The sequence below is a fragment of the Takifugu rubripes genome, chromosome 17, assembly GCF_901000725.2.
Source record: "Takifugu rubripes chromosome 17, fTakRub1.2, whole genome shotgun sequence".
Lineage (NCBI taxonomy): Eukaryota > Metazoa > Chordata > Actinopteri > Tetraodontiformes > Tetraodontidae > Takifugu > Takifugu rubripes.
In genome coordinates this window covers 962,830-975,026 of record NC_042301.1, presented here as the reverse complement: position 1 = coordinate 975,026, position 12,197 = coordinate 962,830, and the positions used below count along the sequence as shown (strand labels likewise).

The following is a 12,197-nucleotide window of genomic DNA, read 5'->3' as shown; positions in this document are numbered from 1 at the left end:
GACGTTCTGACCGCAGAAGACGCGTCAGAAGTCGCTTTTATTCATTCTGGTTCTTTTTTATTCATGAATGTTGAACTGAATGATGGGCCGCCACATTTCTGCCAGCGATCCGGTTCAGATATCGGCCCGACTGGGTGTTTGGACTGTTGAAATCAGTTGAAAGACAGTTTCCTGTCTTCTTACTTACTGAAAAACCACTTCCTGCCCTCATGCAGCTGCTCACCTGCAGGATCCTTCTGCTCCACTCAGGGCAAGTTTCACAAGTCAGATGACTTTTCCTGCAGCAACAACAATTTGTGATGATGACTCGGCAACAATGTGGCGTTTACTGCCGTCACGGGGACCTAGTTTAGCCATTTTAATGGGACAATCTCTCCATAAACATGCAGAAGTGCTCCAACAAAGAAGGAGATTAAACTGAAATGTAGAAGGAAATGGTTGCAGAAGCGGATGTGGCCACTGTCAGGCTGACGTGCACGTCTGTAGACTCGCTTTAGCCCTCGTGGACCCAGACCAGAATCAGGCACAACTCTTGCTTCAAAACGGCCATAACTGACCCCTGAGTCAGTTAAATATATAAAATGGATCTTTCTTTTTTTTTAAGTTTCCACAAGAAACAAAGAAACTACTAATGATTTTGTAGTTTATTTTTTAGCAGATGAGCTGAACCTTTGAACTGCTGCCAGCACCATATATAACGATAAAGTCCTATAAAACAATGTTATTATAGTCCAGAGTCCAGGGGTCGGCACCCCGCGTGCGGCTCTCTGGCGCCGCCCTAGTGGCTCCCTGGGGCTTTTCAAAAACATGAAAATGAAAAAGACGCGTGAATATATTTTTTGTTTTAATATAATTTCTGTAGGAGTTAAAACATGAAAAACGCCCAATTTTCCCCATGCTGTATAAACATGTATAACAAATATTTAATTTCAACATCTCATTACACTGAAAGGTAAACTTAAAGGTCACGTGGTGCGTCATTCTCTCCAGGATGCTGCAGGGAAAATAAACATTTATTCATCAATGCTCTTTATGTATTTGTAGCCGACTGATCATTCTGCAAGTTGATCAGGGAGAGATTGTTTTTTTGATTTTTTGGTCCAATCTGGCTCTTTCAACATTTTGGGGTGCCGACCCTGGTCCAGACGGACAGAAGGACGGACAGGATGTGTTGCACCACCCACGTCCCCCACGGGGCGGCGCTGTGCACCTTGTGCCTGCAGGACGCGTCCGCAGCAACAATATCGTCTTTTCTGCTGCATCTTTCGCCAAATATGAGCCTGAATGGTTCAAATCTGAGCCTGGCGACACGCACAGGTGCTCCGCTGGGCGTTCTGTCGCGATCCGGTTCGATCAGTTCCAATCACGTGATCCAGGCGCGTTTGACGTAAAAGCCACACTTCTGTGTGGTCATATTTTTGTGTGATCTTACATTTTTGGTCTAATCATTCGTGCTTTGGGCATTTTTTTCAAAACGCGAGGACTGATCCGTTCTTGGATGTTTGGTGTGGTGACAGAAATGTGGTGGGTGGAAACTCGCACCGTGACGTCATCACCATGGGCTGCAAGACCTCAGCCTGAAGATTGTGTGTGTGTGTGTGCGTGTGTGTGTGTGTCTGCGTGCGTGTGTGTGTCATTTGTTTACTTTTTGATACCCTCTTTCTGCACCAGCTTTCACGTTAAACTGCTTTTAAATCAACATTCTCAACTGGGGTTTTTGGTATATTAACAAGAAACACGTTGTAATGTTGTAATAATTAGTTTATTATTAGTTAATTATTGGTTTTAGTAATATTGTCCCAATAAAACCGCCGCACAACCAGCAGCCAGGAGTCACAGGCGTGTTCCTCTGTTTTTTCCGGACTGAAGTGGAAGCTTGGGTTATTACCGACGTTGTTACCGACGTTGTTACCGACGTTGTTACCGACGTTGTTGCCGACGTGCGCATCAGCCGCGGGGAGGAGCGACCGTTCCAGCCGCAGGAAGAGGCGGCGGAGGGGAGCAGCCACAACCGGACCCAGTTCTGACGAGCTTCGGGGCTTCGCGGCGCTTCTTACCCGCAGCTGCGACCTTCCGCGTCGGGCTGTCCGGGAAGATTTATCGGCGACATTGTTGGGGGTTCCGGGCAGTTTCATCACCAGCTAGCGGAGCTAACTCGTTAGCTTCTGGTTCACTCTTACCCTTCATACCCGGCGAGGTGATCAACCGAGCAGAGGAATGGCAAGAGTTTACCCGGGGAGACTTGTCAGGAGAAACGACGAGTAACCGGAATAAACCACTAAAGTTTGTGTAGTTTTCCACATCTCTGGTAAGTTTCTGCTCGTTGCCTTTCATGACCAGCGCGCTAGCATTCGCGCTAGCTAGCCTCTGAGCTAACGCTGTTGTGTAAGCAAACCGTCTCAGTTTTGATTAACAGTGTTGATCAGGCACTTTGGTCGTGACACTGTGGTCACAACTGTGTTTAGGCCCAGGCACTGCCTCGCTTTTCTTCCATAAATGATCGAAATGTAACATTTTAAGCACCTTCTAGCTGCGCCCTGTTTAAACCCGACGATTCCCGACGACCTTAGAAGTAAAACCTGAGTTATCAAAGGCACGAGGGTGGGATTAAATGACGGATATTTGATCCAATGGATCACCGTTTACAGAAAGATCAGCTGTTATTGTGCGTTAACGGGACTTCTTGTTCTCATGTTTAGTCCACTGTTCCTGAGACATGACGGTAATAAACCACTGTTGTAACCAGTAGATCCTGGCTGTAGCCCCCAGTAGATCGTGGCTGTAGCCCCCAGTAGATCCTGGCTGTAGCCCCCAGTAGATCCTGGCTGTAGCCCCCAGTAGATCCTGGCTGTAGCCACCAGTAGATCGTGGCTGTAGCCCCCAGTAGATCCTGGCTGTAGCCCCCAGTAGATCGTGGCTGTAGCCACCAGTAGATCGTGGCTGTAGCCCCCAGTAGATCCTGGCTGTAGCCACCAGTAGATCGTGGCTGTAGCCCCCAGTAGATCCTGGCTGTAGCCACCAGTAGATCATGGCTGTAGCCCCCAGTAGATCCTGGCTGTAGCCCCCAGTAGATCCTGGCTGTAGCCAGGTTATTATTAGTCTGATCCCTCTGGAAATAGAGCGCAGCCCCCTCCCATCGTTGCACTGCAGGAATGACACACGTGTGTGCACGTTCTACCTGAGAACATCACGTTCTCAGGTAGAACGTGATGTTCTGCCTGAGTTGCTGCTCCAACTTGTCCTCAGACCAGTTTGGTTTTCATCAACCAGTTCAACCAGCAGGTTGACACTCGCGTGCTCTCCTTTTCTAAGCTAAGCAGAACTCTGGATGATGGGATCTGCTGTGTGGGAGCTGAGATCCCTCCTGGCTTTCCTCCTCAGTAGAATTCTGAGTTTCTGTGAGAGCACACGGAGGCGGAGTGACTGGAAAAGCCCCAGTCCCAGTTGGATAACTGGGCAGCAGCCAGCAGATCCCTGATCTAGAGCAGCAGCAACAGATCCCTGATCTAGAGCAGCTTACAACAAATCCCTGATCTAGAGCAGCTTACAACAGATCCCTGATCTAGAGCAGCAGCCAACAGATCCCTGATCTAGAGCAGCTTACAACAGATCCCTGACCTAGAGCAGCAGCCAACAGATCCCTGATCTAGAGCAGCAGCCAACAGATCCCTGACCTAGAGCAGCAGCAACAGATCCCTGACCTAGAGCAGCAGATCCCTGACCTAGAGCAGCTTACAACAGATCCCTGATCCTCGCTGATCTCCTGTGTGTTTGCCTGCAGGTCGGGGCAGATCCTGGACCCGGCACCATGGTGCAGAAGTACCAGTCGCCTGTGCGCGTGTACAAGCAGCCCTTCGAGCTGGTGATGGCGGTAAGTGTCGGAGCTCTGATGCTGCTGGTTGGGGTCAGAGGTCAGAGGTCACTGAGGTCACAGCCTCATCGTGTTCGTATTCCCAGGTGGTCTCACCTGTACGTGTGTGACAAACACACTCTGCTCTTATCTCGTCTGTCTGGAGTGTGTGTGTGTGTGTGCGTGCGTGCGTGCGTGCGTGCGTGCGTGCGTGCGTGCGTGCGCGTGTGTGTGTGCTGCTAGCCTCCCCTCTCCTTCCTCTTTAATCAGGAAGCTCCCGTCCTTTGACTCCTCACTTCCTCCCACTGGTTCCCAGTAACATTCTTACTCACTGAAATGCCTGATGACTGACAGCAGCGGCTGTTTGTCAGCAACGCTTACGTGGCGTTGGCGTGTAGCAGCAGCAGCAGCAGCAGCGGCGGCGTGTAGCAGCAGCAGCAGCAGCGGCGGCGTGTAGCAGCAGCGGCGGCGTGTAGCAGCAGCAGCAGCAGCGGCGGCGTGTAGCAGCAGCGGCGGCATGTAGCAGCAGCAGCAGTCGCAGCGGCGTGCAGCAGCAGCGGCGTGCAGCAGCGGCGGCGTGTAGCAGCAGCAGCAGCGGCGGCGTGTAGCAGCAGCAGCAGCAGCGGCGGCGTGTAGCAGCAGCGGCGGCGTGTAGCAGCAGCAGCAGTCGCAGCGGCGTGCAGCAGCAGCGGCGTGCAGCAGCAGCGGCGTGCAGCAGCGGCGGCGTGTAGCAGCAGCAGCAGCGGCGGCGTGCAGCAGCAGCAGCAGCGGCGGCGGCGTGCAGCAGCGGCGTGCAGCAGCAGCGGCGGCGGCGTGTAGCAACAGCGGCGTGCAGCAGCGGCGGCGTGTAGCAGCGGCGTTGGCGTGCGGCAGCATTGACCTGGTTATGCAACAGCTGAGCACAGCCAAAAAGTGGAATCAGTTAAAGATGTTTAACGCTGTTTAGAATTCCAGTAATGTGGAGTCATCTGTGGTTGGGGGGATGGGGGGGGTGACCCTAGTGGGGGTGACCCTAGTGGGGGTGACCCTAGTGGGGGTGACCCTAGTGGGGGTGACCCTAGTAGGGGTGACCCTAGTGGGGGTGACCCTAGTGGGGGTGACCCCGCAGGTGCGTCTGCTGCAGGTGCGCCTGAGCAGCTGGCCCTGGTGCATTCTGGGTACCGAGGCAGCGTGAACCACCCTGAACTCATCTGAGGGGTAGCGAGCGTCACTCAAGCCAGGAAGTGCAGTCTTTGTTTATTGATTCCGTTGCCATGGTAACCCCCTGTTGCTGCATCTGACTAACAGGAAATGATGACAGCGGTGTTGTTGTTTTCCAAGCGGCCCGGAGCTCCTCCCAACATGATCCGTGCTCCTGATCCAGGATCAGGAAGCTGACTGTAGCTCCCCTACTGCTTCCCTCCAGCAGGCTCTGATCCAAGGGGACGTGGATCAGAACCAGATAATCCCTGAGGTCCTGGCTGTGGAGCAGGACCCCCCTCAGATGATGGACTCTTGGACACACCACAGCGCTGGTTTGGTGTCCTCTCTAGTCTGGTTCAGTTCTGTTAACCTGCTCAAACGGGTTTCAGAACCTGGTCTCCAGTTTGTGGGCTGCCAAGCTCGGCTCTCTAAACCTGGATTCCTGCCGCCCCCCCTCCCCCTGCTGTGCTTGGATGAGATCCTGTCCCACTGTCCTGACCCAGTTAGGGCCCTCGTCTGGTTCAGGATGTTACGGCACCACTCCCTGGCTCAGAGGCACTGTGGTAGTCCCACTGTAGCTGGAGTCTGAGCGGGAACCAGTTGCTCACTGGCTGTGCTCGGCTTCTCAAACACCCCTTCGTTAACCCTCGTCAGTGCACGTACGACAGTGCACGTACGACAGTGCACGTTCGTCAGTGCACGTACGACAGTGCACGTACGTCAGTGCACGTACGCCGCTGAATGGCAGATATTCTCAACATTGCTGCCATGCCAGTGGGGTTCTTGTATTACCATCATCTACCAATGAACCAGTGACCAGGACGGTTCTGAGGTGGTGGTGGCCCCCCTCCAGGGGCCGGGCCCAGGGCTCAGCTGCTGCCCCCCCCCCTCCAGGGGCCGGGCCCAGGGCTCAGCTGCTGCCCCCCCCCCCTCCAGGGGCCGGGCCCAGGGCTCAGCTGCTGCCCCCCCCCCCTCCAGGGGCCCAGGGCTCCACTGTGACGCAGCTCTTCCAGCCGCCTCCATATTTCTCCTTGTTTGTTCTCCATCACGAGGCCCCGAGGCTTCATGCTTATTCCCACATTTATCCACTGATTAGTCAGCTCAGGTGTGTCCGGACATGTTACCATGGAGACCGGGCCACTGTGTTTAGATAGTCTAATGCACGCAGCCACACAATGAATGTTGCCTGTGGTGGAGTTCCGAACGTTTGCTCGGTCTGGTTTTCTCTTCAGCCCATTAACGTCGGGATTAAAGCGGAATGTCGGAATAGTCAGATTACAGGAATATGACTGCTTTAATAGTCCGATTACAGGAATACGACTGCTTTAATAGTCAGATTACAGGAATATGACTGCTTTAATAGTCCGATTACAGGAATGTTACTGCTTTAATAGTCAGATTACAGGAATACGACTGCTTTAATAGTCCGATTACAGGAATAGGACTGCTAATTGACTAGGCTTCGTTTAAAAGCGGGTCCTGCTGTTACCTTTAATGGGGGGGGAGTGTTGCGCAACCCCGGCCTGAGCTTCCTGTTGTGGACTTTGAAACAATGGCGGGTGGATTCGGGGCTGGAACGTGTGCTGTGCTGCCACCTGAACTGTGGTGCTGTGGTGCTGTGGTGCTGTGGTGCTGTGGTGCTGTGGTGCTGTGGTGCTGTGGTGCTGTGGAAGCGGGTCACGTGTGTGTTTCTGAGCCGTGTTTACGTCCAGCGCTGGAGCCGAGCCCAGCAGAGCCTTTATCCGATGTTCCAGAGCATCGGGGCAAAAAGCCGAGGTCAGCGTTCACCCATTCATTCAGTCCCATTCAGAGACCCTCAAACTGGTGCCAGGAGCTTCTCAGCGCTGCTTCCTGGATATCACTGGTCAGCACATTATCAGTCGCTTGTGTTGTCCCATGTTGGAAGGGCAGCACCTTTATCAATCAGGACCCAGTAATCAGGACCCAGTAATCAGGACCCAGTAATCAGGACGCCTGTACGTGAGGGAGCTCGTGGGGGTCTCTCCCGACAGCTCGCAGCACCTGATAACCCTAACCCTAACCCTCTAACTCTAACCCTAACCCTCTAACCCTAACCCTCTAACCCTAACCCTGACCCTGACCCTGACCCTGACCCTCTAACTCTAACCCTCTAACCCTAACCCTAACCCTAACCCTGACCCTGACCCTGACCCTGACCCTAACCCTGGGAGGAGGAGACTTGTCTCCTTAAACATGAGGCTGCTTTGCTCCTAACATGACTCCCACTCATTAACTGATGGGATGGGGGCGTTTCTAGGACCCCGACAAGTGTGTTCCCCCAGGGCACCTTCTCAGGAACAGGGTGGTCCTGCAGAGGCCTGGGGGTGTGTGTTAGTTACCGTAGCAACCTGTCCAGTGTGAAGGTGTGGCTGCAGAGGGGCTTGTACCATGCTGTCTCCTGGTAACCACAGAGGAATAAACCTGCTCCCTGACCCTCTGTCCTGTCCCGTCCCGTCCAGGCCTATGAGCGCAGGTTCCCCACCTGTCACCTCATCCCCATGTTCGTGGCGAGCGACGTGACCAACGAGGAGACCAGCGAGGACGGCTCCTCCCACAGAATCGAGCGTCGTTGCACTCTGGATGTGGACGCCCCCCGCCTGCTGAAACGGGTTCGTTTGATCCGGCCGTTCTCAGCTTCCGCTCATTCTGAGCAGCAACATGAGCCGTGTGCTGGGTTTGCAGATCGCAGGGGTGGACTACGTCTACTTCATCCAGAAGAACTCGCTGGACCGGAGGGAGAGGACGCTGCACATCGAGTCACACAATGAGACCTTCTCCAACAGGGTCATCATCCACGAGACCTGCTGCTACTCGGTCAGTAGCAGGCTAAAATGGTTTTAAACACACGTGTGTATTTATTTTACCCCTCTGAGTTACACCCATATGAGGATGGTCCAGTGGTTGCTAACCTGAACGTAGCCGCTAACCTGAACGTAGCCGCTAACCCTCTTCCTGGTTCCCTGTTCCTGCTGTCCTAACGGTGTAACTCTACCTCCAGAGCTTCACTCATTGAAGAATGTGCTCTGTTAACGAGGTCAAGCACATTAGCCTCTAACCAACGAGCGTGCTAAAATTAAGCTACGCGGAAGCAGCACAGGCAGATCCCATGAAAGTGCTGCTATTTTGGTAGCTTATGGTCGAGGAGCTAAAATAACGGCAGCGTATTGGATATCTGCACGTTAGCGTTCACTTGTTTGGCTTCATAGAATTCAAAACTGTGACGTTATTGTAAATGGTTCTATAATAATGAGGATGAAGGATGAGCAGTGTGTTGCATGTGCTCGTGTGTGTGCACACACACACACACACACACACACACACACACACACAGCCATCCCATTTCCCCATGCTGGTTGTGTGTTTTCATGCTTCTACATGTGTGTGATGGAGGACTTCTGAGATGAACTCGTGTGTTCCTGCAGGTTCACCCAGAGAACGAGGAGTGGACCTGCTTCGAACAGAGCGCCAGCCTCGACATCAAGTCCTTCTTTGGCTTTGAGAGCACGGTGGAAAAGATCGCGATGAAGCAGTACGCCAGCAGCATCAAGAAGGTGCGTGCGTCCTGTCGTCGACCATGTCTGTGGGCTGAAGCCTCCTCATTAACATTCACCACACAATCCACTTATGAAACAACACAACTGTTGCAGCTGCCTGTAAATATGTAAAACCGACCAACAGTTAATAAGCCTGTCTGTCTGGTTATAAGAAGCTTATTCTCACAGGGACATATTTTTGTCTACTTGATTATTGAAGATTAATTCTGTATGATTAGGAGACTTGTGGTCCTTCGTTCTATTGCTTATTATCAGGTAGATTTGTAGTTTTCTCCTTCCACACAGTGAAACATGGTTTCCAGGACTTGATACATTGTGGGATATCTTGACTCTCCTTTTGTGTCAGTAATACTGATGCAGAGCATTTAATGAGGATGAGGGAGTTGTTGCATGTGTTTCCATAAATGTTACAGTTTCCACTCCAAATCCTTCGCTGAAGTCTTTATTCTCAACTTTTGGTTTTTAACAGGGAAAAGAAATCATTGAGTTTTACTTGAAGGAGCTTGAAGACGAAGGGATCGGCTACATTCCCCGCTGGACTCCCTCCTCCTCTCCACAGGCCGTTACCAGGCCAACCAGCCTCTCCACCAGCCCACCAGCACCCCCCAAACCTGCCACGATTCCAAGTGTCTCCGTCTGTCAGCCCAGTGAGAGCAAGGACAGCACAGCTCAGGACAGCGTTGTGGTCCAGGCCGACAGCCTCGCAGAAATCCTGGCTGCTACTCCTGAAGGTGCGTTTAAAATTCACAGCAGCAGCAGCAGCAGCATCAGTAGCATCAGTAGCAGTAGCAGCAGTAGCATCAGTAGCAGCAGCATCAGTAGCAGTAGCATCAGTAGCAGTAGCATCAGTAGCAGTAGCATCAGTAGCATCAGTAGCAGCAGTAGCAGCAGCAGCAGCTACAGTAGCATCAGCAGCTACAGTAGCATCAGTAGCAGCAGTAGCAGCAGCAGCAGTAGCAGCTACAGTAGCAACAGTAGCAGCAGTAGCAGCAGCAGCAGCTACAGTAGCATCAGCAGCTACAGCAGCTACAGTAGCATCAGTAGCATCAGTAGCAGCAGTAGCAGCATTAGCATCAGTAGCAGCAGTAGCAGCTACAGTAGCATCAGTAGCAGCAGTAGCAGCAGCAGCAGCTACAGTAGCATCAGTAGCATCAGTAGCAGCAGTAGCAGCATTAGCATCAGTAGCAGCAGTAGCAGCTACAGTAGCATCAGCAGCTACAGTAGCAACAGTAGCAGCAGCAGCAGTAGCAGCTACAGTAGCAACAGTAGCAGCAGCAGCAGCTACAGTAGCATCAGCAGCTACAGTAGCATCAGCAGCTACAGTAGCAACAGTAGCAGCAGCAGCAGCTACAGTAGCATCAGTAGCAGCATTAGCATCAGTAGCAGCCCATGAGCCAGTCTGAGCTTGGCTCTCTGAAAACCCTGAAGCTGCGTCAGAGCCGCGTCTCTTCAGTCATGGCAGCTTCGGCCCTGAATCAAAACGATTGTACAGAAGAAGTTTAGTCAGTTTTCTTCTGTCCTCCAGATAAACTAGATGCAGATTATATCAAACGTTACCTGGGTGACCTGACCCCCCTGCAGGAGAGCTGTCTGATCAGGCTCCGGAAATGGCTTCAGGAGACACACAAAGGAAAGGTGAGGTGCACGCACACACGCACACACGCACACACACACACACACAACTGTATACATACCGTATATATTTATATATCTGTGTGTGTTTCTAAAGTTGCTATAGCCAAATGCTCCCCTACCTCTCCAGATTCCTAAGGATGAGCACATCCTGCGGTTCCTCCGGGCCAGAGACTTTAACATGGACAAGGCGCGGGAGATCCTGTGTCAGTCTTTGACCTGGAGGAAGCAGCACCAGGTGGACTACCTCCTGGAGACCTGGAGCTCCCCCCAGGTCCTTCAGGACTACTACACTGGGGGCTGGCACCATCATGACAAAGGCTGGTAGCACAGTTACACACCCGTACACGTGTGCGTGCACGTGCACTTACCCTAGACACACTCACTGTAGCCTCAGCACCCTGCAGGCTCAGACCATAACATCAGTCCTCACAGCCTCTGCAGCTCGTATGCTACGTATGCTACGTATGCTAGCTCCACCAAGCCTCCCAAGAATGTCAACGGTGTGAAAGCTGGTGTAAATGTTCCTCTTGTCGTTGCTGTAGATGGTCGTCCGTTGTACATCCTGCGGTTGGGCCACATGGACACCAAAGGGCTGGTCCGCGCTCTGGGGGAGGAGTCTCTGCTCAGACATGTAGGTGACACCTGTGCTACTCAGCGAGCTCAGGTCAGAACAGATGCTGAACACCTTAAAGCCGCTGAGCTCCTGTGTTTATGCCGTTAAAGGTTTTATCCATTAACGAGGAGGGTCTGCGGCGCTGTGAGGAGAACACCAAGGTGTTTGGACAACCCATCAGGTACAGCAGAACAGCGCCCCCTAGTGGGGATGTCCCGCTCTCTCTTTGGTCTCCCACTTATTATTGCTGTTATTACTATAACACAGCAAAAACATCAATATGGTAACACTGATATCTTTCAGCTGATGGTAGATGTAGGGAGGAGTAGCTCTCACTTTAGGTTTCAGGTACAGTTAGTTAAATTAGGCTTTGTCTCATGCTGTGAGGGCTCAAGACTGGAAGACAAGGACACGGCTGTCTCTGAGCCGGGGGGGATCAGAGCCAGACAGGAAGACGTGTCACCTGTAGGTGTTGCATCACAACAGCAGCAGGATTAGCCGGCGTTGTTCATGGCCTAAGCTTCCCGGGAGGATCATCGGTGCTTAGTAGCTGTAGCGAGGCTTCTGGAGGTGTTTGCCACTCAGTAAATCCTCCTTCCCCCTTCTGTAGCTGCTGGACGTGTCTGGTGGATCTGGAGGGGCTCAACATGCGTCACCTGTGGCGACCGGGGGTCAAAGCACTGCTGAGGATTATTGAAGTGGTGGAGGCCAACTACCCCGAGACCCTGGGGCGGCTGCTGATCTTAAGAGCTCCCAGAGTGTTCCCTGTGCTCTGGACACTGGTGAGGGGCAGGAACTCCTGAAAGGCTTCTCCACTCATGTCAGCCATGTGTTCAAAGATGGGACTGATCACAAGGAACTCCCTCATATGAAGTCTCTGCTCATAAAGTCCAGGCCATGAAGTCTTTATTTCACTCTGAATGTCGTGTTTTGCTGTAATATAGGTTATAATTCACAGGTCAGCCCATTTATCGATGAAAACACACGCAAGAAGTTCCTCATCTATGCAGGCAATGACTACCAGGGTCCTGGAGGCCTGGTGGACTATATAGACAAGGAGGTCATCCCTGATTTCCTGGGAGGAGAGTGTATGGTGAGGTTCTGCACATCTGGGCTGGTGGACGTCACCTTTAGGAGCCAGGAACATGCTGTGTGTGTGTGTGTGTGTGTGTGCGTGTGTGTGTGTGTGTGTGTGTGTGTGTGTGTGTGTGTGTCACAGTGTGAAGTGCCAGAAGGGGGTCTTGTTCCCAAGTCCATGTACCGCACCCCAGAGGAGCTGGAGAACGAAGACATCCGTCTGTGGACTGAGACCATCTACCAAAGCGCCAGTGTCTTCAAGGGA

The 12,197-nt window shown here is 52.4% G+C and overlaps 1 protein-coding gene across 4 annotated transcripts in view; it reads left to right on the top strand.

Moving 5' to 3' along the window:
* Positions 1–1,884: 1,884 nt before the first annotated feature.
* LOC101076993 (SEC14-like protein 1) overlaps positions 1,885–12,197 on the top strand; it is a 15,644-nt gene continuing 5,331 nt past the window's right edge. Inside the window, exons 1-13 of one of the 4 annotated variants that reach the window (XM_029850228.1) lie at positions 1,885–2,308; positions 3,782–3,871; positions 7,513–7,662; positions 7,736–7,867; positions 8,476–8,604; positions 9,077–9,338; positions 10,133–10,242; positions 10,370–10,559; positions 10,785–10,873; positions 10,966–11,036; positions 11,466–11,637; positions 11,814–12,004; positions 12,035–12,197. The exon at positions 12,035–12,197 is cut by the window's right edge and continues 12 nt beyond it. In XM_029850228.1, coding sequence (XP_029706088.1) covers positions 3,809–3,871; positions 7,513–7,662; positions 7,736–7,867; positions 8,476–8,604; positions 9,077–9,338; positions 10,133–10,242; positions 10,370–10,559; positions 10,785–10,873; positions 10,966–11,036; positions 11,466–11,637; positions 11,814–12,004; positions 12,035–12,197 — 1,722 coding nt within the window. In that variant the 5' untranslated portion in view covers positions 1,885–2,308; positions 3,782–3,808. The remainder of the gene's footprint in view (positions 2,309–3,781; positions 3,872–7,512; positions 7,663–7,735; positions 7,868–8,475; positions 8,605–9,076; positions 9,339–10,132; positions 10,243–10,369; positions 10,560–10,784; positions 10,874–10,965; positions 11,037–11,465; positions 11,638–11,813; positions 12,005–12,034) is intronic. The other 3 variants (XM_029850229.1, XM_029850231.1, XM_029850232.1) reach the window with 3 other exon arrangements.